The sequence below is a fragment of the Mirounga angustirostris genome, unplaced genomic scaffold (genome assembly GCF_029215605.1).
Source record: "Mirounga angustirostris isolate CCGP_5_RB_7025 unplaced genomic scaffold, mMirAng1.0.hap1 SCAF_15, whole genome shotgun sequence".
NCBI classification, from domain to species: domain Eukaryota; kingdom Metazoa; phylum Chordata; class Mammalia; order Carnivora; family Phocidae; genus Mirounga; species Mirounga angustirostris.
Window position 1 is genome coordinate 26,951,340 of NW_026991723.1, and position 25,367 is coordinate 26,976,706.

At 48.0% G+C, this 25,367-nt stretch overlaps 1 protein-coding gene across 6 annotated transcripts in view; it reads right to left on the reverse strand.

Moving 5' to 3' along the window:
- The window catches only part of GOLM1 (golgi membrane protein 1), a 55,051-nt gene extending 33,234 nt beyond the window's left edge, over positions 1-21,817 (reverse strand). The window contains exons 1-5 of one of the 6 annotated variants that reach the window (XM_064579421.1): positions 21,663-21,812; positions 20,635-20,730; positions 12,466-12,498; positions 11,156-11,304; positions 9,142-9,321 (exon numbers count right to left, since the gene is read on the reverse strand). In XM_064579421.1, coding sequence (XP_064435491.1) covers positions 9,142-9,321; positions 11,156-11,284 — 309 coding nt within the window. In that variant the 5' untranslated portion in view covers positions 11,285-11,304; positions 12,466-12,498; positions 20,635-20,730; positions 21,663-21,812. Of the gene's footprint in view, positions 1-9,141; positions 9,322-11,155; positions 11,305-12,465; positions 12,499-15,106; positions 15,332-20,634; positions 21,608-21,662 lie in introns of those variants that run through there. The other 5 variants (XM_045882334.3, XM_064579422.1, XM_045882333.3 and 2 more) reach the window with 5 other exon arrangements.
- Positions 21,818-25,367: the final 3,550 nt, after the last annotated feature.

The window sequence follows — 25,367 nt, forward strand, 5'->3', positions numbered from 1 at the left end:
CCCCCCTGAGGAAACCGCCTCCCCAGAAGAAAATGAGCACCCTCCCAGCAAGAGAAGCCGCCCCAGAGACAAGCAGCCAGAACACTCCGAATGCGGTAGAATTCATAGAGGGGGACAGAAGGGCCCGGCAGGCCGGCCACCCCAGCGTGTCTGCACCTCGGGCTCAGAGCTCACCCCGCCGGCCTGCCAGCCAGGCACCTCCAGGAGTGTGGGAAAGCTCTCGGGTAGGACAAATGACCGGACTTAACGTTACCACTTCCTCTTTAGAAAGTCACTCGGGGGGGGGGGGGGGGCCGCGCCTGGGTGGCTCAGTTGGTTAAGCGACTGCCTTGGGCTCAGGTCATGATCCTGGAGTCCCAGGATCGAGTCCCGCATCGGGCTCCCCGCTCAGCAAGGAACCTGCTTCTCCCTCTAACCCTCCCCCCTCTCATGTACTCTCTCTCTCATTCTCTCTCTCTCAAATAAAAATCTTTAAAAAAAAAAAAAAAAGTCACTCTCGGAACCAAATGCAGCTACAGTCACGGGGAGCGGCCCCCGCCCCGAGTCCAGACCCGGCCCAGGAACCCACGAGCCAAAGCAGGCTGGCTCGCCACCCGCCCTGCCCGCCGGAGGGAAAGGCCTGCTGAGCCATCCCTTACAGCAGGGCCACACGCGACCCGCGCGGATGCACAGGTCTGCCCGGGACTGAGGCACGGGTCACACAAGTGGGTGACAGAGGTGACGCAGGCCGCTCCTCCCTCCGCCTCTACAAGCTTTCCTCTTTCCGGACACCAAACCGTTAACGTGTAGCCACCATCCCCTCCTGCTCTGCAGCCTGGCGCTCCGGCTTTTTTCCAGGTCAGCTGCTTCCCTCCCGGAATGATACGGGAACGGTATTTCCATCATAAATGAAACGTTACTCAGATGTGATTCTTCACACTAGTCCGTTAATTTACGTATTTATCACGTAAGTGAAAAGTCCAAAGGTCTAGGTGGAAAAATGGCTGCAAGAAAGGAGCCGGGAAGAAGATCACAAACACAGACGAGGAAAAGGACACTATCTGGGACTCTAACTCTGGAGAGCAAAAAGGCGAACACAATAGCAGGAAGGCTGGCGTTCCCTGGCTGAAGGGCCACTCAGTCCCCGGGGCTCTCAGGCTCCTCCTAGCATTTCAGAGATGAAGCAGAACCTGCCCTTCACAGGCCTTTAGGGCCACCTCGTGGCTCTGGGGCAACTAGCGGGGGGCTTGGGGGGCACCGGAGATCTTGGTAAGTCTTCAGACCCGAAAATCATCATCAGCCTTCTGACAACAAAATAAAAGACTGAATTAAAGCACCCTGTGCCAACTTCAGGAGAGAAGCAGATATTTACAAGTCAATCTCTATTAGCTTTTGGCAAAAACTAAAATCTGAGGATTTTTTTTTTAAAGATTTTATTTGAGAGAGAGAGAGAGAGAGAAAGTGCGCACACAGGAGGGAGGGGCAGAGGGAGAAGCAGACCCTCGCTGAGCAGGGAGACCGACTGATCCCAGGACCCTGGACTCATGACCTGAGGCAAAGGCAGATGCTTAACCGATTGAGTCACCCAGGTGCCCCTGATGATCTGTTTTTACTTAGGCCCTTTAAAAACTTGTTTGATATGTAAACACGTATTTAACCTGTAAAAAAAAAAAAAATGGGGGGGAGGTGCCTGGGTTGCTCAGTCCGTTAAGTATCTGCTTTCGGCTCAGGTCATGATCCTGGGGTCCTGGGATTGAGCCCCTTGTCAGGCTCCTTGCTCAGTGGAGTCTGCTTCTCCCTCTCCTTCTGTCCCTCCCCCTGTTCTTGTGCTCACATGCTCTCTCACAAATAAATCTTAAAAAAAAAAAAAAAAGGGATTTCACCACAAATGTGGTGGCTCAAGAATGTGACTCCAAGGCCTCAGGCACTGCCCCCACAGGTGGAGCCTAATTCCCGCCCTTTCCAATCTGGACTGGTTTTTGTGACCTGCTCCTATGAATGCTGGAGAAGCGACCCTGCTGATTTCTGAAGCAGTCAGTAAAAGGCCTCGTGGGTTGGACCGTGTACCCCCAAAATTCATGTCTACCCAGAACCTAAGAATCACCCTATTTAGAGACAGGGTCTATGCAGATATAATCAAGGTAAAATGAAGTCATGAGTGTGGGCCAGAGTCAGCAGGACTAAAGAGAAGAGGCGAAGGTACAGAGGCCCTGGGGGAGATGGCCAGGTGAGGGCAGGAGCAGAGGCTGAAGGGACACATCTATGATCAAAGACCGCAGGCAGACACCAGGGGCCAGAACTGGTTAAGGAAGGATCCTCCCCTAGAGCCTTCAAGGCAGCACAGCCCTGCTGACACCTTGATTTTGAACTTCTAGCCTCCAGAACCTGGAAGGAATACACTTTTGTTGTTTTAAGCCACCCAGTTTGTGGTACTCTGTTACATGGTAGCCCTGGGAATACAAGAGCGGACAGCGTCCTGCAGGCTCTCTCCTTCCTTCCCCGCCAGGACGGCGCCCTAGGAACCCAGCCTCCAAGCTTCAAGGAGGCCTAGCAGCCCCGCGAAAGCCACACAGAAGTGTTGTGGCCTTGACCCCACCGAGGTCTCAGGTCACAGACACCAGACACAGGAGTGAGGGAAGCATCAGGCAATTCTGAGCCTTCGGGCGCCCAGACAGTGAAACGTGGAACAGAGACAAGTTTCCCCTGAGCCGTCCCAACTGCAGACGTGTGTGAGCAAAATAAATGCCATCATGGTTTTAAACCCCTACGATTTGGGGTAATTTGTGATACAACAATAGAGAAGCAGAACCCATGTCTATATAATCCTGTTCACCTGAACGACATGTGTATCTTCAGATTCAAAACACAGTCGCCTGTGCCTGTTAGGGATCAAGGTGGTCTACAAAAGCTCCCTTCAGCAGACATTTATGAAGAATATTCTTTCTGGGGGCGCCTGGGTGGCTCAGTTGGTTAAGCGACTGCCTTCGGCTCAGGTCATGATCCTGGAGTCCCGGGATCGAGTCCCACATCGGGCTCCCTGCTCAGCAGGGAATCTCCTTCTCCCTCTGACCCTCCTCCCTCTCATGCTCTCTGTCTCTCATTCTCTCTGTCTCAAATAAATAAATAAAATCTTTAAAAAAAAAAAAAAAAAGAATATTCTTTCTGGAAGTGGTCACCTCCATGCCCCTAAGCTGAGAATTTCTGGGCTTTTAAATGATGTGCAAATACCAGACGTGTTCAAAAGTGTTTCTCATTTAAAGAACCTCCCTTATGTTCTACCATCTTCATAGCATACATACATTTATTAAAGCTTGAGTATAACAATCATTTATAAAAGCTTAGGCATAATCTGTAGGTTTTAAAAAAGGCATGAGGGGTTCTCAGTGGTTAATCTCAGTGATGGAATTACAGGGGGTTTTAATCTTTTTTGTATTTTCAAAACTAACAACAGTATTTCGATAACGTATAAGGCAACTTTTTTGAAAGTTACTTAAGACTGCCATACACAATCACTTTTATTTGCTTCAGAAAACTGAATATCATCTAAAGCTCAGGAAGTGACCACACCAGTGCTCCCACCGAGTACTAGAAGTTCTAGAAGTATGCATGAACCTGCAGACCCGCATTCACGTAAATCCTCTTCACCACACTTCTTTTTGCAACACACAGGGAGGCAGAAAAGGGAAATGAAAGGGTGTCTGGTGGCTCAGTCCATTAAGCGTCTGCCTTCAGCTCAGGTCATGATCCCAGGCTCCTCAGCAGGGAGTCTGCTTCTCGAACTCTGCCTCTGCCTCTGCTTGTGTTCTCCTTCTCTCTCACGGTCTCTCTCTCAAATAAATAAAATCTTTTTTTTTTTTAAAGGGAACTGAAAACGACAGGTTTATCTTCAAGAATCAGCTGAAGTCTCATCTGAAGCGTTTCTGATCAAAAAAATCAGAGGCTTTGGTTCAGATTAAAAAAAAAATCAGTGAGATTTGGTTCATATTATCAAGACAGAATCTGATTGGTCAATGCTCTGGCCAATGGACATCTATAGAAGTTGAGAAATATAAACTATAACCACTAAAATTCATAATGGGGGTGAAACAGGCGATGGGGACTAAGGAGGGCACCTGTCATGATGAGCACCGGGTGTTGTGCGGAAGTGTTGAATTACTATATTGTACGCCTGAAACTAACAGTAACACTGGGTTAACTATACTGGAATTACAATAAAAAAAAAATTCATAATGGCAATTTTGGGCAGGAGGGAAAGAAGGAAAGGACAAAGGGGAATACAGAGGACCTCATCTTGATAATGGTTTTTGTTTTAAATAATATCTGGGGGAGGGGCACACAGGTATTAGCTTATTATTCCTCTGACCTCTCTACATGCCCTGCTCTTTCTACTAAAACTGCTTTAGGGCTCATTCCAGCACCATAGCGAGGCTGTCGAGAGCTCACTGGATGTTTCACACTTGCCCACCCATTCCAGGTGACATGAAGGGGCGCCTGAGAGGCTGGTCTCAGAACTGAGGACCTGCAGACACACCCATATCCCAAGTCTGGGGGAGTTGGCAATCTTATGGAAAAAAAAAAAGGGGTGAGCGGGAAGTTTGCAACTTGGCACATCTAAAAATTGTCAGGGATTCCAGTAAACGTGGGTAAAGATGTAGGAAATAGAAAAAACAGTATCAACGTCAATTACTTTGTAACCGCACCATCAGATTATTTTTAAAGAATTATATCGCTTAATCATAATGCCCTCCACTTTAAAATCATTGAGAAAGGGTCAAAAAAATGAAAGTGAAAACCCTGATATGGCAATTTTATTTTTTAAAGTGCAATACTGCAAAAACACCCAGTATCTCCTTATCAGTCTCTGGATGAGCCACACCCATCGCAAGGATCTTAGTGAGCCCTTAGAGAAAATCGTGCACCCGCATGTGTAGGTCTATCATCTTTTTGAAAAATTCAATATTCTCCAAGGCCCAACACCTGGAGAGTCTGATCCGGTGTATTTTTTAAGTCTGTACCTGTTTGCATAAGCTCCCAGGCGATCGTGATGTGCTGCCTGGCAAGGCCTGATTTCTCTAAAACAACTTCCATAACGACTAAGTTCATAAACGCCAACTTGATAAGCTGAACTGGTAATTCCGCACCACGGACCCCTACCGAGCAACAGGGAGGACAGCTGCCCGATCACAAGGTGACCTCATCATCCACGGCCTGATTCTGGACCAAACAGCAAAAGGGAAAAGACAGCCGAGCAGCTAAGGAGACCCAGCCGTGGCCCACCTGCTCTCCCGCAGAACAGGGCACTCAGCCTTCCTACCAGAGTTCCGCCTCTATCATTCAAACCCGTGCTGTTCAGTATTTGGCCACTTAAGTGTAGTTAAGACTAAATAAAACTCACAATTCAGTTCCTCGGACCCACCAGCCATATTTCCAGTGTTCAACAGCCGTACGTAGCCAGGGGATACTGTACAGCAGAGCTCAAACAGCACATTTCCCTCATCCCTGTTTCACAGTGCTCACCTGAAGCATTCATTTCATGACCACATCATCCCCGGTGGCTTGGCCTTCAAGCTTCTATCCACACCCCTATCTGACGGCTACAATACCCTCCAGAGCAACAGTGCCCACCCAGGGTGGGGGGGAAGGTTCCAGGAGGTCAGAAATCTCTAGGGCACGGGACATTTGCAAATCACCCCCACCCACAGATGCCGGCACCCCTAAGTCCTCCCACGGCTGAAAGGCTCTATTAGGCCACCAGAGGATTCTTTAACATTCTGAAAAAGAGCCTCATTCTAATTCAAACCACAAGTGCTAACCTCCTAAAAGAAAAAAAAAGAGAGAGAGAGAGAGAACATACTGGTGTGACAGGCCAGCCCTACTTCTCTGCCCGGCCATAAAGAATCAGGTGTTTTACTGCCTGAGAATTTGGAATTGGGGCCAAAAGAGAGCTAGCTGGAATACCATGCCCTTTTGAGTCATGGAGATAAATATAGGATCCCATCACCTAGCTTCAACAACTATGGACTCGGGCCAGCCTGGTTTCCTGCGGCCCCACTCACACCCCGTGTTCTTTAGGAATGGAAGGTTCTGGAGAACCCCTCCCCCGCAACACCGCGGCCCTGTGTCTGCACAGAGCAGAGGGAGGCCCTCTTGTGCGGGCTGTCGGGGGTCTAGGCCTCATCCTGGGTGATGGCTACAAACTCTCTGAGCCGAAGCACCAGTCTCATGAGGCTGTTGAGACAGATGCAGGAAACAATCCCCACGGAATGCTTAGCTTGGCGCCGGGCTGAGTAGGGGCTTGTGGGCGGGAGCTCTCCTCACTGCTGTGGAGGCTGTCACTGTCACTCTTCCCGTGGCTGAGCGGCACTGTTCAGTCTTGTTCTGATGGCCACCCCAGCATTTTCTTAATGCTTTCCTAAAGGTAGGGCAATTTTGTTTCATGCTTTCAATTTGGAATTAAAAAAAAAGTCTATACCGAAAAAAAAAAATAGTATTATCACTACTGAAGCTGTGGTTTACTTGTAGGCCTTTGCTGTTACTACGATTACTAGGACTAGTTGTAATAACACCAGCTACCAGTTTTTGAGCTTCTAGTCCATGTCAAGCATTGTGCCAAGCCCTCCATAAATATTATCTCACTGAATCCTCACAAGCTACACTGTAAGGGGGATTCCTGTTGTTATTCTCACTCGAGAGCTGAGAAAACAGACCCAGAGAATTTAAGTGGCTTGCCTAAAATCATGGAGCTGAAGAAAACAGGATCAGAAGCCAGGTGTGCCTGACCGGACACCCCATGCCTTTTACCATTATAGCAAGAGCAGCTAAAATCCTCCTGGAGCCAAGAACCTAGCCCTCCACTCCCAAGCTAGAAGAACTTTCTATCACATATTCTAAAGATTAAAAACTCCAAATGAGAAGGGACTCTCATTCTTCCCCAGGGGCTGTCTGTCCCGCTCTCAAATGCGTACTTCACCCTCTTTACTGGGACTCCTCAATTTTCAATATCTAAGTTGTTTACTGCAACTACAAGAGGATCCCCTGGATCCCCAAACAGTTCTTGAGTGGATGCGGCAGGAGAGCTAAGCCCCCTTTTAAAAAGAAGCCATAAGGCTGAAGCATTAAGAACCAAAGTGAAACAGTCACCTCGTTTCTGGCTGGAAGATGTTCCCTCTCATTCCTTCCTATATAGGGAGAGCTGTTCAGCAAACAGCTACTCAATCATAGTTCAGAGAATTCCAAGTTTGTGCTCTTATCTCCACACGAGATTATCCTCAAATGAACCAGCATCTCTAACTCAAGGACGCACCTGTGGGATGATGCTTCACGGACTGCATGACCAGGAATTATCTAGAACAAACAGTTCTGTGCACAGCATGTTCTCTGAGGAGTCTGCCCACCCTTACAGGAAAGCCCGTTGTCTGCAGTGCATTTCGCAGGGGTCTGGAGCCAAACTAGTGCAAACCCACACCACAGCAGAATGCCCCCGAGCTGAAATTCACCTGCAACCTCTTTTCCTTCTCCCCACCCAAACCGTGCACCCACACTTTCACGCAACACACAGAAATCTCCGAAGCTTGGAGGAGAATGAACAGAGATTATCACTCCCAGAATTTGGGATTTCATAGTGCAGTGCAATTTCGGAAGCATTTGGTAGACTGATGGAGTTAAGAAAACAGATACTTAAGAGCCAACACCACTCACGGCCACAAACCCATACTATCTTCTATCGCTACCATTTCAAAAAGGACAAATTTAAAAGTAAAAACATAGGGAAAAAAAGCCAGAGGCTCAGAGTAAAAGACCACCCTTCCTCAGGAAGAGAGTAGAACTTTCAGGCACGGACACACGTATGCACAGGGGTGCAGAGGCAGGCGGAGTGTCACTGCAAACACCCTCTTTGTTTTCCCTCCCTCCCTGCAGATGGGACAACTGGTTCTAGACCACAGGTGGGCCCTGAGGAAGCACTCAACCAGGCCGGACGCCCCCCACCGCCCCACCACCACCTGGCCCAGCATGGGAACGCATCTCAGCCCAGGCCCATACTTCCCAGTTCGCATCCTTTTCCTCCTTCCTAACCAGGCAATGGCCGGCGGCCAGACATGTCCTCTGGTCCTCTGCACGTCCTGCAAAGCCCCAATGGAAATCCTGTCAACTCTGCTCCTGGAGAATAAACTCTACTTTTTCCCAGAAATGGACTTGAAGCGGTTCTGTGTACACACTGTGAGCAATGCCTAGTTACGGGGATTTAAGGAGTATACGTAGTGCCACCCACAAAGTGAAGGAAAATTAGGAAGCACTTTACTATAACATTAAGATTGGAACAATTTTCAGAGAGGAAATACACGTGTGTGAATATGGCAAATGAAATCACGTGAGATACCACCTTCCACGTGTCAGAATGGCTAAGATCAAAGAGACAGGAACTAACAGGCGCTGCCGAGGACGTGGACAAAAGGGAGCCCTCGTGCACTGCAGGTGGGAACGGACCCTGGGGCAGCTGCTGTGGAAAGCAGTGTGGAGCTTCCTCGACAAAGTAAAAGAACTACTGCTGGATCCAGCAGTTCTACTTCTGCGTATTTATCTGAACAGCAACACTAATCTGCATAGGTATATGTGCCCCATGAGCAGCATGGCATTGCTCACAGCAGCCAAGATAGGGAAGCAGCCCAGTGTCCATCCACAGAGGAAAGGATGAAGATGTGGGGTGTACACACACACACGCAGGAATATTGGTCATAAAAAAGAACAAAATCTTGCCATTTGGGACAACACAGATGGACTTGGAGGGTATTACACTGGGTAAAATAAATCCGAGGAAGGCAAATACGCCATATGATTTCACATACGTGTGAAATCTAAAAAAACAAAACGGCTCACAGATGGAGAGCAATCCGGGGGTCGCCCGAGGGGAAGGGCTGGGGGATGGGTCAAAGAGGGGAAGGGGATGAAGAGGTACAAACGTGCAGGCACAAATAGGACAGGGACACCACCGGGTACCAGGCAGGGAATGGTTACTACGTGACCACTTGATCGCGAGGCCCGTTCCACCTCATCCCATAAACACCCTCATGGCCACTCATCCTCCGTCCAGAAGAAGTCAGCGGCGTCTCAACTGGCATCTGGAACAGAATTAAGAGGAGGCGGGGGGAGCAGAGCAGGTCTTGCCTTTTCGTCCTGGTAGATCTTGTTGACGCTCTCCAGCTGCGAGTCGTGGCTGGACTGGATGCGGTCGAGCTGCTCCCGCTGCTTTTCCAGCTCTCCCTGGAACTCGTTCTTCTTCAGCTCCACCGCGCCTCTCTCCGCCGCCGCCCTGCGGACCCTGCCCTCCAGCTCCAGGATCCGGGTCTGCGAGGACAGCGCGGCTCGTGAGGGCGAACCCCAAGCTGTCCCCGCGCACGCGGCCGCTGGAGGGCGCTCCCCGGGAGAAGCCGGCTCGGGCCGAGCCAGCAGCAGGCCCTACAGTGGGAGGGGTGCTCCCAGGCCCCGCGGGCAGGCCTGCTGGGCCCCCCCGCGTCCCCCTCCGCAGCCCTACACTCCCCGGCTCCCATCCCCCTCCTCCTTCCTAACCGGGCGGTGGCGGGCGGCCAGACACGTCCTCTGCGTGTCCTGCAAACCCGCGAGGCGAATCCTGTCAGCTCTGCTCCTGGAGAATAAACTCTACTTTCTCCCAAAAACGGGCTTGAAGGGGTTCCGTTAAGAGCAATCCTGGAAGTCAACTGTGTAGAAGCGACTATTTTTTTCCAGAGAAAGTGTTACAAGTCGAGGAAGTCACTTCTCCGGGCTTCGCAGTCACAGGCTTATCTCCCCGAAATACCAGCACAACCCTCCCAGGGCGTCGTGAGGCCTGAGGAGGCAAGTCCACGCAGTGCCTCGGGCTTTCCCAGGCGCGCAAATACTTAGTTTCCCTCCTGCCGCTGAAAGAGCGCTTAACTCGCGCCAGACAAAACCTCTCAGAACAGACTCAGTTCTCCAGCTCAGGACACTAAGTCCACGTCTGCCCAGACGGCGCGCTCCCGTGGAAGCGCACGGGGGCGCCCGGGCCCGACGGGACGCTCGGCCGCGACGGGGCTTCACGCTAAGAGCCCGAGCTCTGCCATCAGAGACCGGGCTGGAATCCCCGCTCCTCGTGAACCGCACCGCTCTGCGTCTCCGCTGCCCGCCTGGGAAGGGGGACGGTGAAGTCCCGAACGGACAGTTTGCGCACAAAACAGGACAGTGTATCCACTGCACTGCTGGAGAAAAACCATCCGGGCACTTGTGAAAATGGGAAGGAAAACTTCCTTCAAGACTCCTGCAAGAGGGGTCGTGTCTAGGCAGTAGGAGAGAGAACCGGCTGCACCCCGAACCCAGCGGAGACAGCTAAGGGCCAACAGCGGAGGGAGGGGTCAGTGGAGGAAAAGTGTCAAGAGGAGACGTCAAGGGCAGGGGGATTTCTTGCTAAAGGCAGGCAAAGGGCTCAGCCATCAGCAAGAGGGAGCAGGGGCCTGATCAGGTGCTGGGGGCTGGGGGCTGGGGAGGACTTAGCAGGATTCTTTGCTAAGCGGGCTGGGCAGGCTGAAGACGGGATGGCGGGGGGAAGCCAAGACGGAGGCCTAGAGGAGAAGAGGGGTCAGAGGTGCCTGACTGAAGTCCGGTCAAGGAGTCTTTGTCCTAGCTCAGCACTGCCGACCCACGATGCCCAACAATAAATCGGAAAGCTAAAATCATTATCCCTGAATGAGGATTTTAACAACCAGCACCTCTTAAAAAAAAAAAAACAAAAAAAAAAAAACCTTTCTCACACCTGTTACCCAAATACATTTCCAACACCGCTCTGAGATCCGGCGTGGACAGGAGGACCCGACGGGCTGTCAGGGTGACAAAGCAGGCAGTCTTCCCAGAACCAGCGCCCACGGCTGGACGAAAAAAATCATTCACTCACAGGCCAAGCTGAGAGGGCTCTTCTGGGGGCAATCCTAAGCCACAGAGAGGTCCTCTCCCACCCAAGGGCAGAGCGGACGTGGAGAGTCCGGCCCTGGGCGGGCTGTGGGGATATGCGGAGCCCCAGACTCCAGATACAGAGTGCACAAGCCACTGAGCGTGATGCCTTAGGGGGCCGTAAACAGCAGAGCCCTCAGACCCCACCACCCAGCGACCTTAAATACTTGCAGACACTCATGCACACAGACAAGCCAAGCACCTGGAGATCCACGCTCCGGGAGCTGGCGATCCAGTAGTTGAAGCCCAGGACAATGATGCAGGCCACCAGGGCGGCCAGCACGAGGGGCGGCGACTTCATGCTCCGGCGCCCGTTTCCCAGTCCCATCATCTCAAAGGCTGGGGGAGAATCTGTCAAACAAAACAAGCAAAGAAACCCTTGTACTCGCAATGCCGCCGCACCAGCAAGAAAGCATCTGTGCCTCGAACGCGAACCTGTGGGAAGGAGACCATGTAAGTGGCACACCCAGAGTCCACACGGGTGTGTGGCCCAGGCGGCGGGCCATCCCCCCAGGACAGGCTGGTTGGAGGGAGCGCCATCCTGGAAACCCACCACCTGCAGGTAATTTCTCGTGCACTTCAGCTTCCTCTTCTGTAAAATGGGGTTAAGTGCAGTCTCTTCCCCGCCCCTCACTCCAGGACAGGTTGAGAATGAATCATCTCTGTACACAGTGACAGCTAATATTAAATGCTTCCACATCACCTTAGGGAAAAAAACCCAGGTCTCATTGTTCCCCCAAAGAGGCCTTTTTAATTTGAGTCCTAACACGGGAGGGTTTTTCACCTTGGACAGAATTGCTAATGACACCCAATTGAAGCATTTGTTGAGCAAAGCCAGAAAGCACCCCAGAGGAGTGTGTCCCCCCACAGACACAGGGTGCTGGCGGCAGGAGTGAGGTGTGGGCCCGGGCTTCCTCGGAATGCCTGCTCCTCTCCCCGCGCAGCGCATCCACATTAGCAAGAGAGCTGCAGAGTATCCCCTTCTCCAGAGAAAGCCAGATACAGCTTACAAGAAGGAAGTGATCAGGTTCATTCATGGACTTCAACCCAAGACCAGGTCTGCCTGGATACCAGCACGCAGCACAAAGCCCAAGGAAAGCCGACTTTCCCAAGTGGCTTGGCTGAGGCAGATAAAACAGGCCTTATCAGAGGAAGGTCAGCACGCACAATAAAGGGCATCTGTGAGAACAGGCATGCTTTTATGCCAGGTGTGGCCCACAATGGAGGAAGGAGGGGGGAGGGAAAGGGGAGGGGGCAGAGGAAAGGAAAGACGCCCCCGCCCCCCCCCCCCCCAGGGACTCAACTTCTGGGTTAAATTCAATCGAGCAAGAACAGAGCAGAGCCATCAGGACCAGCTCTCCCCCTAAGGTGTTCCTAGCCAGGTGTGTCACTGGGAGACCTCTTCCTTCTTAATAATCAGGTACTAGTGTGGGCATCTAAATGGGGTAAATGAGCAATCTCTGGAATCACCTGAAATAAAGTACCACCAGAATTCCTAAGCACAGAACTGACCTTAGCCTCTGCTGGTGCCTCCCTCACCAGCCTCTGCTCTCAGGATGAAAGAGAAAAAAAAAACTTTAAAGATCAATTATCAGTTGAAATCAGCAAGCACCGTTCATATTAAAGGAGAGTAATGCTCAGAAATACTAAACTTCTAGAAAATTCTATGTATCTGCTGAAAATGTGTCTCCACTGCCTTATATCTGATTTTGTTCACTAAACAGTCTTTTTTACTATTTTTAAACTTCAAGAAGTATATATAAAACTACTACAAATACAACTGGGGAGAAAAGCCACACAGTAAAGTATGAAATTTGAAGTCTTCCTCCAAATGGCGGCATCCGCCCATTCCAGCAGCTCTCAGCCCTCACAGGACCCCAGCATCACCTGAGACCACCTGGGACCCCAGCGTCACCTGGGATCGGGGCGTGGGACCCACTCCTCCACTTCCAATTCAACGGCTGTAGAGAAGTGCCAGGTATTTGTAGTTTTCAGTGTCCCCAGGTGATTCTAATATGCAGCCACTCTTGTAGGTGTCATTCTAGATGTTTCTTGATGTTTATACAAGCATTGCCATACATGTTTTTAAATCCAAACAAGATCATTCCCACTGTTCTCTAAGTGTCGTGAGTCACTTAGTCATACATCTTATCGCACTTTTCCTTGCAGCCCATTACGGTTTGCTCTTTTCTTTCTGAAGTTCTGGATGGGGCCCCACTGTGTTCCAGGATTTATTTAACCAATCTCCTATAGAGGGCCATCCGGCTTATTTCCAACAACTCTGCCATGAACACCCCTGACGTCCACATCTGTGTTTGCAAACTTCTATCCTGGTGTGCGAGCCCTTACACACAATTCTGAAACCCAAAATGCTCTAAAAGCCCAAAGGGATTTTTAAAAACTTATCCACGGCAACAAAACCTGACCTGAACTCAGATCAAGGTCTGATCGGAACTCACCCAAAGCTACTTATATAGTCTCTTTCTCCCTTCGTGTGAATATGCGTATGTTTTGCTGCAGAAAGATTAGTGTTTGATTATGGGGTGCTGCCGCAGATCCTGCTGGGGCTGTCACATAATATATAATAAGTGCATCTTATTATCTTCTGAATTCTGAAAAATTTCTGAATTCCAAACACATCAGGCTTCCAGGGGTTTGGGGAAGGGAGGAGGAACCAGCAAGAAGCTTGCTGGGTGTGAGGCATTGATCAAGTGTTTCAAATACGGCACTCCCTGAAGCCTTGAGAGGCTCTGAAGGGGCACTGATCACCCCCATTTGGCAAGTGATGGAATACATCCCAGACAGCTGCAGGTAAATTTCATAAGTGGTCCTGCTGGGTCATAGGCCTTTAAAACTGATAAATCTTACTGCCTCCAAAATATTTAGCAAATTACAAAGGGCAAAAAGTGGAGAACCCTGGCAGACACCACCTTAAGCCAGGTGATCAAAGTGAATGTCACTACTAATGAGACATACCGGCATCACAGGCCGCCTAATAGGATGCACTGGGGAGAAGAGTTCTCAGGATCTTAAATTGAGGGACATTCTATGTTCAAAAAGGGTTAAAATCATGAAAAACAAGGAGAAGACTGAGGAACTGTCACAGAGATGTGACAACTAAACCAGGGAACTATGGGTGAAGGATATATGGGAACCTTCTGTACTATGTTTGCAACTCGTTCATAGATCCAAATCAACTAAAAAATTTTTGATAGCTCTTACTCTATTGGCTTTCAAAGCAGTTCCAATAATTTACTCCCACTACTAGTATGAGAAATGTCTGTTTTCTCACACAATAACACCAAAATAAAACTTTTTAATATTTGGCAATCTCATCAGTAATGATATTTTAAAACACATTTCTTGGGGTACATGGCTGGCTCAGTCCATACAGCATGCAACTCTTGATCTTGGGGTCGTGAGTTTGAGCCCCATGTTGGGCATAGAGCCTACTTTAAAAAAATACATTTCTTTAGTTATGAGCATAAATGAGCATCTTTTCATTTATTGGCCATTTGTTCATTTTGGTGAAATGTCTTTTCATATTTTCTGCCCATTCTTAAACTTGGGTGTTCATCTTGTTGATTTGTAAGAGCTCTTTGTATGCTAAAGATAAACAAATCTTTCGTCTTTCATGGGAATATCTTTTATTCTCAATTTTTCATTTGTTCTTGAACTTTCTCTTTGAATTTTTTGCCCATAGTTTTTGGTTATTGGTGGTGTTTTTAAAATAACCTAATCTTGTCAATCTTTTATTGTCTGGATTTTGTTGGTACTTAGACGTTTCTACTCTAAGTTTAGAAATACATTTACCCATATCTCCTCTCAACATACCTACAGCCTCATATGTTTATTTAAATCTTCCATCCACTTGGAATTCACTTTTGATGTAAGGAGTAAAAAATACAAAAATATGAGGTTTGGGTTTTATGTGTGTGCATGTGTGGAACGGCTAGCCTGTTCTGTCAGCACCCTTTACAGAAAAATCTATTTTTATCTAGGGCTTTGAAAGCCTGTCTTTGTTTAAACTTAATTCCCTAACCATATACTTCTAGATTGGGGTCCTTGTCTGACTTTTTATTTTATTCCAGCAGATATAAGTCAATGGATGGATATACTACAAGTCTGAAAACAATAAAAACTCAATTCTCACCTCAAGGGAAGTATTCTGATAATCTTTCAAAATGCTCCTTTCTTGAGCCCGTTCAAATGTACTGAGCAGCTGCTCGGAGACAGATGCTGTACAGCCACCAGGCAGCTCGGGGCAGGGTCAGGAGAACAAACTCTGGAACCTACTGCCAGTGTCGGACTCTGGTTCCACCTCTTAGGAGCCACAGGATCTGAGGATCGCTGTCCTCCTCATAAGGATATGTGAGGACTAAATGAGTTAAGATATGAGAAGTGCTTAGAACCACATCTGGCATATAGTAATTGCTCAATAAATTTTAACTATTATTACTTTAGAGATGGAAAGATGGAAAAGAAATCATTTCTAGATCGTCTTTTCCCCATTTTATAAAGAAAAGGTGATGAATGTCTCCCTTCCACCTTGATTCTATTTTAGAGGAATGAGCCTTGTGCGTTCGTCCTATTAACTCTGCTGTCAATGAAGCAGTGGTATCTGCCGTCACCTGGGGCTGACTCCCCACCACCGCGGCACTGGACGCCCCAGACCAGGACCACAGGATGGCCAAGAGAGGTTTGAGGAAGCCCCTCACCAGGTCCCTGCGCTTGGCTGGCCAGGGAGGTATGCAGCGGCCCAGAGGGCACAGTGAGGAGAGCCCGGGGCTCCCACTGGACACAGGGCCGCCCAGCTAAGAAGGTGAGCAGGAGGAAGGGAGGCCAGCACTGAGCCTCTGGGCAGCAAGGTGCTTGGGCGCTGACTTCCAGGGCTGTGGAAACCCCTGCTGCTGAAAAACCAAAGGCCAGACACAGGTGGGAAGTGAAGACTGAGGTGGTAACTCAGAGCCATAGTTTACAGGTGTCAGATACCTCGGAGGCTCTCCTTCCCCCACCTTAGTCCTGTGGACGTAGGGGGTGATGCAGGAGACGTCCTGCATCAGATATATTAATAATCATTATAACTGGGGCTTCAGAATGTGTTTTGTCTCATATTTGATTTTAAGTATCTGACTTATTGAAAAACGATTAACCTTAATCTGCTAAACTCTGAAACCCCAGGCTTCCCTGGAGAAAAAGAAAGTGGTGTGTTTCTGCATTAGAAGTGTCTTGGTAAATGGGAAATGTGAAAAAAACTGCACATTCTTTCCTACTGGCTTAATTTAAAAAATTCAACCTACTGGTTAAAATTATTATTTGCCCGTAAGACAAAAAATTTTTTTGTAAAAGAGAAACTTCTAATTACTTATAAAAAAGAAAAAGCACCTGAAAATGAGTAACCTGCCAAATACACTGAACCTACTACTTTTATTTTTTTCTCATTTCCTTATTCCCACATAGGTTTTTGTTTGTTTTTTACGAGAGAGCCAGAGAGAGCACTCAAGCAGGGGCAAGATAGGCAGAGGGAGAGAGAATTTTTTTTAAGATTTTATTTATTTATTTGACAGAGAACACAAGCGGGGGGGGGGAGGAGAGGGAGAAGCAGGTTCCCCCACTGAGCAGAGAGCCCGACTTGGAGCTCTATCCCAGGACCCTGGGATTATGACCTGAGCCAAAGGCAGCTGCTTAACCGACTGAGCCACCCAAGCGCCCTGGAGAGATTCTTAAGCAGATTCTACACTCAGCACAGAACCTGACATGGGGCTTGATCTCATGACCCTGAGATCACGACCTGAGCTGAAATCAAGAGCACAACCAACTGAGCCACCCAGGCGCCCCAAGAATTTATTTTTAAGTAATCTCTACAACCAATGTGGGGCTCAAACTCACAACCCTGAGATCAAGAGTCACAAGCTCTACCGCCTGGGGGCCCCTCCCCATAGGGGGTTTTAGTCATACAGGCAAATAATGCAGGTAAGAGCAATCAAATCAGAATAGCTTGTTAGACCAACGTGGCCACTGCAGAAACAACACAGCTTCTCCAGTGGGAGAGCCCCACCTTTCTTCCTTCTCAAAGGAAATTGCCTCACCTGGATCTTGGAGAGTCAGAGCAGGAGGTGCTCGGCAGGAAGTCTAGAAGGCCCTCTGCAGTAAGCAAACAGACCTGAGAATGCCCTGTTCAGCACAGGTGAACGATTCGGTCACCAACATTTTTCCGAGGGTTAAAAATATTCTACCATGCCCCGAGAATGTCTCCAAGCCAGGGGTCAGCATACCAGGCCGACAGGCCCTCATAGGCCTGTTTCGTAAACACAGCCCCGGTCAGCTCCTTTATTGCCCACAGCTGTTTTATGGCTACAAGGCAGAGTTGATCCAAATCTACTCATAGGGTTATTATGAGGACTCAACCGGTCAAAGTACTTATTATCTGGCCCCTTAGAGAAGTTTGTCATCTCCTGCTCTAAACCATTAGGACTGAATGACCAGGTCCACAGCATTCTCCTTAAATTGCTCTCAAAACTTACCAGGAAGTGCAGAAAATCTCCTCCTCTCACTCCCCCAATCCCCAGTTATAAACATCATGTTTCCCCCAACTCCGGAAGCTGACAGTTTATAAAAGAAAAAAACTTCAACGTCATGGGGACTGCAGTTCATAACACTATACTGCGTATGTGGAAGTTGCTGAGAGAGTACATCTTAAAAGCTCTCACCACAAGGAAAAAAATGTAACTGTGGTGACAGCCATTAACTAGATTTATTGTGGTGATCATTTTGCAATACACACAAATACTGAATCATTATGTTGTACACCTAAGACTAGCATATGTCGATTATACCACAAATTTTTTTTGAAGAAGAAACTTAAAATTCATGTGCAGGACAGGGCGCCTGGGTGGCTCAGATGGTTAAGCGTCTGCCTTCGGCTCAGGTCATGATCCCAGGGTCCTGGGATCGAGCCCTGCATTAGGTTCCCTGCTCAGCGGGGAGCCTGCTTCTCCCTCTCTCTGCTCCTCCCCCACCCTTCCACCCCTGCTTGGGCTTGCTCTCTCTCCCTAACCCATCCCCCCACCCCTCAAATAAATTATTTTTAAAAAATTCACGTGCATGTTTAGTACTATGTAGTGGAAATACCAAAGAACAAGATGGACAAGTGAAAATGAATGAGAGGAACCAAATTTCATTGTGTTTTTTTCCAGCACTTGCAATTTTCTGAAGAAAGGCCGCCTCCCACACGGATACCAAGACTACATCTTGGCAGGAACTCCCGAATTTTCCTTCAGTTCAAGAGTTGGCAAACTGCAGCCCAAAGGCTGAATCCTGCCAGGCACCTGTTTCTGTACACTGCCCATAAGCCTAGTCTTCACAGTTTTTAATGGTTGCAAAAAAAAATAAAATAAAAAGTTCACATGTGAACAGCACATGCAATTAAAATATGGGTGTCCCTAAATAAAGTTTTATTGGGACACAACCACTCCCATTCATTTATGCCCCGTCTAAGGCTGTCAGGCTACAAGAATTGAGTCTACCAGCAGGGCACATGAATCCCAGAGGGTATAGAAGATGCTCAGCGGGGCTAGGGAAGAAAATCCTAGCAGTTACATTAATTTGTATCCAAAAAGTGTGATATCAACTATATTTCAGTAATGTAACTATCACATAAAAATAACTTGCAAGTATGTATGTATACTAATTATATTATCTCATACTATGTAACATGCTAATTCTATTATACTACCGTAAAATAAATACTAACAGTGTTAATAAAAGTAGAAACTGACTCTGCATGCTAAGTCCCTCTGTTGAAGGTCACAAGTCACCACCTCTGAGGTGCCTGAGAAACCCCTCTGACTTCGTTCGGCACTGAGCACAGTGAGGTGGACTGACAAATTATAACTACGCTAAACCTTACAGAGACTATGAAGCTTTAAGATTCATATGAAAAGCACAAATTGAAGTTATTCTAATAAACGTAAGCGTGGGCAAACACGAGTCCACCGCTGGGAAGGCCCAGGCTTCTTATCCTCAGTTCTGCATGAGCCATGTCACAAAGTAAAACCTATGATGATATAATCAGATCTGACAAGAAACAGGCCAAAAATACTCACAGTTCAAGGAGTATATGAAAGAGGGCTTTACTGCCACTGTCACTAAGCATGAATCCAGCCCTAAGAGTATCTGGGCCTTGAGATACAAGACAGTAACAATAGCACATGCACCTAATTTACAAATTAGTAACATACAGACGAGGGCTAAACATTTGTTTAATTGAGAAAATTGATATATAACATTGAATTAATTTTAAGTTGTTTTTTAAACTAATGAGAATGATCAAAAAAGTTTGGAAATCATAGCAAATTACCGTCTGTATCACCATGATCATATTATGTAGTACTCTTACATATCTTTTCCTCCTGTCAGGCATTAATCAATCTTCAAAATCTTAGCTAGGGGAAGTTCTATTAACACAACCCTGAAAGGTTTTAAATAAAAATAAGATCAAAATATTGTAACAATCAGAGAAGGCATGATTTTTTTTTTTTCTTCTGAAAGTGTAGGAAATGCACTGTGTGAAACAAAGTGGACTCCCTGGGAACTTGGTAAGCACTTCTGAAACTTCAAGCCAAGTCTTTTCATGTAATGTCATCAGTAACTGGAAAAGTCTAAAAAAGAAAATGACCACAACCTAAGAATGTTTTTTTGCTAGAGGAAGCGGGGAGCAGGCAAATGAAATAACACTCACACTTTTATAAAGTGAGACAAAAGCTTATCAAGACCATTCCTACTTTTGTGCAAAAAAAAAAAATCTAAGTCTTTTTTTTTTTTTTTACAGCAATAAAAAAAGAAGTGTTTCTTTTTCCCTTATCCAAATAATGGATGTTATTTCTCACCTTAGGTTATTAAAAAAAAAAAAAAAAAGGTAATGAAAGAATACAACTACATTAAAGCCAGGGCATGGGGCCTCTCATCCCTCATCTTGGCCTCCGACCCTCCCTTCCTGGGGCTGGCCTTCTCTGGGGACCAGGCCACCTTCAAGCTCCCTTTCACTAAAGAACCAGCCAGGGAACTGTGCTTAGCACAGCCTGCTAGAAGTGATACCCCAACCTTTCATCTCCTTCCTGGAGAGGCAGTTTCCCCAGGCTCTGCCCTTCTACCCTTTGTGTTTCTGATGCAGAAAGCCTGTCTGCACATTCATAGGATTTTCAATGAGGTCAGCAATTTCCTCCCTGCTGGGTGGCCACAAAAACCCCCAGGCCTGACACAGTCAACCATCCTCACTTCTGCTGCTGCCCACCCCTCAAAAAATAATATAATACAAAATCTTTTCAACCCTCATCAATAACTAGGCCCATGGCCAGCAATTAGAAAGATGGCTTCCTTAGCTCCCAAGAGCAATATCGTCCATATCTGATACCCCCAGCCCCCCAACCATTCCTTCCTCTCATTCCTGGTGCTTCATTTTTGAACAAAACCAATGGGGGAAAAATGTGATAACCTCTCCATAGGAGAACAAAATATATCTGGAAGAGCTGATTGTTTTCTTAAACATCCTCAGAATTCAATGTCTTTTTGACCATTGATACCTTAAACATTGAGTTCTGGCCTAGGGACAGCAAGTCTTACCAAATTACTGCTTTTTATTTACAAATAAAATAAAATTATTCTCCCCATGCATGAGCTTACCTTAATCTTCTATAACATAAACAGGAAGGACCACACCGCCAAGAGACTCCACTGCTCTTCTGGTTTCATGCTCCAAAAATTTCAAAAATACTAAAACTGCCGAAATTTGAGTCAATCTGGTGGCTATAAGCCAAACAGAGTCACTCGAAAGCTGTTAAATATTTCATCAGACTGTGGGACATCTTAACAATCCACCCCTAGGAATGTCCCTCAACATTTGCGGAATTTCGAGCTGTAGGGCCTCGGAGACCCCAAACCAGACAAAGAAAATCTCCGACCCATGAAAGCCACCCAAGTTTGGTTATGCAAATTTGGAAAAGGGGTATCTGAAAATGACCAGCAACATCATGGCATTCCCAATACAATGGTCCTTAAATTCCGCTAAAAAGAACACTCATCAAAGTAGGTATTTTCTTATTTTACCTTAAAAAAAAAAAATCATTACAGACATCAAACAGGGTGTGAAACAGAAACTATCTATAAACCCAGGAGGCTATTTTTACAGCGGAGCAAAAGTTCTCTGGATGCTCCACACAGTCATAGGTGGGAAATACACATCCAGGGGGGAACCTGGAGCATCCGGAGACGGGCTCCGGTCACCTGCCCGGACGCGACCGCTGCCAACGTGGGCACCCGCGGCGCCCGAGCGCCAGGACGCGGAGGTGAGCGGCGCGCGGCGGCCACCCGCCCTCCCCCGGCGCGTCACCCCCGCGGGACCCGCACTAGTGCGACTTCGGGGCTGCACGCCTTCGACTTCGGATGCCGACGCGCGTGACAAAGCGGAGAACAAAAAAGAAAGGCCCCGCACGCCCCAGACCGGCCTCCGCCGGGGCAGACAGCCCTCGCACAGCCCCTCGCGGCGGCCGGGGACCTGGGGACGGAGGCGGCCCGCGGCGAAGGCTCGGGCCCCTCGGGGGCTCCGGTGACAGGCTGCGGCCGGGGCACGGGCCCCGGGCCGGGGCAGAACCAGGCAGAGGGAAGGCGGCCAGGGCGGCCCGGGAGCTGGGGCACCCGCGCCGCGCACTCACCTCGTGCCGCGGCTCCGGCGGCCGCTCGGCGCTGCGGGCCCGGCTCCCGGACCGCCCGCCGCCCTCCCGCCGCCGGCCTCGCGCTCTCGCCCGCTCCGTGCCGTGCGCCCCGCGCCGCGCCCCGCGCCGCCGCGTCTCCGGCCTCCGCAGCGGCGAGTCCCCGCCCCCGGACCGCGCCGGCGGCGTGGGGAGGAGGCGGTGCCGCGAGCGCGGGGAGGCGAGGCCGGGGCCCCGCCCGGACGCGGCCCCACGGTGCGCGCGCCCCGGCCCGCGGCCGCCCCTCCGCCCCAGCGCGGGCGCCGGGGTCGCGCCCCCTCCTCGGCCGCGGCGCCCCCCAACCTCCCCCCCGGCGCCCCTGCGGGACGCGGCTCCGAGGCAGAAGGGGAGCGGCCCGACGCTCCCTAACGAGGCGCAAGGGTGGGAAGGGGCGGCGCGGAGCAAAGGGACCTAGAGGCGAGAGGACCCCTCACCTCACCCCCGCCCCGGTCCGGAGGGAATTTTCCGGACTGTGGGGCCAACTGTATCCAGCGCCACCCACCTTGCCACACTCACGTCTCCCTCACTGGTCCCGGCCCAAACTGCCCAGAGGAAAAGGGGCCAACGAATAACAGGAATTTAGGGGGAGTCTGTCCTCACAAGTTTGGGTTCTTTCTTCCACCAGTCCTTCCCAGTTCCTAATCTCCCCACAACTGTTATCCCTCAAGCTTTAATTTTCCGTGACTGTGACCCTCCGGACTACTTGTGGATAAAATGAAGCTTCTTGGACCCTGCGCCAAGTGTGAGCTTCTAGTATTGTCTAAGGATGAAGCCTGGGAGTCTGAATTTTAAAGAGCGCCCAGCGCGCACATTTGTTTGAGAAGCACCGTTAGGCCACACCTCCCTGAGAGGGTGCCAAAAACGAAAGATCTACAGGGTGTCCGTACTAGAAAATTTTAAAACAGTGGTTCTTAATCCTGACAGCGCTGGCCAGATGCGAAAATAAGCTAGGCGCTTCTGCAGTATTTGGATGCCAGGGTCCCACCTCCAGAGTTCCGAACCCAAACGCGGGAATTTTTGTTGGTTATAAAGCTTGCCAGATAATTCTAACATATGGTCAGCACGAAGAATAATTCTAGGTTTATCTCTTTTCAAGCCTACCTAGCTCCGGTTTCTGGGAAAGGAACCTCTTCCTCTCCCCCTTCCCAAATCCCAATCACACACACAAAACAACAACAGCAAAACACAACACAAGTAAATACACAAACTCCTAAGGGAATGCTCACGGCCAAAATGGTTTTCAACCAGAACAAAGACTCACCTTGAGAAAGGTGACCAAGATTCCTTACTGCCACCTGAGCATGGTCTCCTTAAATTCAGGAAAAGGATCCTTTATGGGCCAAAACCTCTTTATTTCTTTATTTATTTTATTTTATTATGTTATGTTAGTCATCATACATTACATCATTAGTTTTTGATGTAGTGTTCCATGATTCATTGTTTGCATATAACACCCAGTTGAGCCAAAACCTCTTAACTGAATTTAGAGTAATATTCTATAGCCGGAAATGATACTTTTGTGACCTGCTGTTAGACTGTTGCCCTGCTGGACTAAGACTGCAAAAAGTCGGGGATGTGTTGGACATCAGCCCTGGCTTTTCCAATGACTTGTATCACTTCTTTCTAATCTTCTACTGACTTTAAGTGACCACAATCAGGATTTTTGGACAGGTACAATAAATTGCTCCTTCTGGCTCCCCTAAGTTATATTTTGCCTTCTTAGGCTGGTGGGCCATAACTTCTACCTCGTTTGCCTCTAAATAAGTTTGCACTGTGTTCCTCGTTTATCAACAACTAATTAGTGACTAAGCCAGTGATATTTTTCCAGCTTTATTCAGAAATAATTGACATATCTCACTGTATAAGGTGTCCAGCATTGGGTTTGATTTATATATATTGCAAAATGATTACCACAGTTGGTTCAGCTAACATCCATCTTCCCATATAGATACGACTGTTAAAAAAGAAGAAAGAAGAAAAAAGGAAGAAAAAATTTCTCCTTGTGATGAGAACACTTTTGATCTACTCTGCTAACCAGTTTCCTATATATAATACAGCAGTGTTAGCGCTAGTCATCATGTTGTACATCACATCCCTTGGTACTTATTTATCTTACAACTGCAAGTTTGTACCTTTTGACCTTTCTCCAATTCCCCACTCCTTGCCCCACCGCCTCTGGTGACCGCAAGTCTGATCTTTTTTCTCCATGAATTTTTCTTTTTAAGATTCCATATATAAGTGAAATCATACAGTATTTGTCTTTGTCTGACTTCACTTAGCGTAATGCCCTCAAGGCCCATCCCTGTTGTCATAAATGGTAGGATTTCCTGTCTTTTTATGGCTGAAAAATATTCCACTATGTGTGTGTGTATGCATATATATGCACACATACCACATCTTTATCCATCCACTGATGGACACTTAAGTTGTTTCCATATCTGGGCTATTATAAATAATGCTGCTGTGAATATGGGGGTGCATATATCTTTTTGAGTTAATGTTTTTGTTTCCTTTGAATAAGTACCCAGAAGTGGAATTACTGGATCATATGGTAGTTTTATTTTTAATTTTTGAGGCTTCTCCATACTGTTTGCCATAGTTAAACCCATGATTCTTTTTTTTGTTTTAAGTAGGCTCCACACCCAGCATACAGCCCACAGTGGGGCTTGAAGCTCAAGACCTGAGCGGATATCAAGAGCCAGACGCTTAACTGACTGAGCCACCCAGCTGCCCTTTTTTTTTTAATTTAAGTTCAATTAGCCAACATAAAGTACATACTTAGTTTCAGATGTAGTGTTCAATAATTCATCAGTTGCCTATAACACCCAGTGCTCATCACATCATGTACCCTCCTTAATACCCATCATTCAGTTATCCTGTCCCCCCACCCACCTCCCCTCCATCAGCCCTCAGTTTGTTTCCTATAGTTAAAGAGTGTCTCATGGTTTTTCTCCTTCTCTGATGACTTCCTATTCAGTTTTCCCTCCCTTCCCTTATGATCCTCTGTGCTGTTTCTTATATTCCACATATGAGTGAAACCATATGCTAATTGTCTTTCTCTGATTGACTTATTTCACTTAGCGTAACACCCTCCAGTTCCAACCATGTCAATGTAAATGGCAGTATTCAACCTTTCTGATGGCTGAGTAATATTCCATTGTATATATGTACCACATCTTTTTTTTTTTTAAGATTTTTATTTATTTATTTATTTGAGAGAGAGAGAATGAGAGAGAGGGGGGAGGGTCAGAGGGAGAAGCAGACTCCCCGCCGAGCAGGGAGCCCGATGCGGGACTCGATTCAGGGACTCCAGGATCATGACCTGAGCCGAAGGCAGTTGCTCAACCAACTGAGCCACCCAGGCGCCCTGTACCACATCTTCTTTACCCATTCATCTGTTGATGGACATCTCGGCTCTTTCCACAGTTTGGCTATTGTGGACATTGCTGCTATAAACATTGAGGTGCATGTGCCCCTTCAGATCCCTACATTTGTATCTTTGGGGTAAATACCTAGTAGTGCAATTGCCCAGCCCATGATTCTTAAACACTTTATGAAACAGGTCTACATGTCTAGGTGTTAGGGCAGTTTGAATCAATACATCTTTGCTGAGGAGGAAGCAGTCCTTTTCAAGTTTCATGAGATTCCTTATGATGAAATTTGGCATTT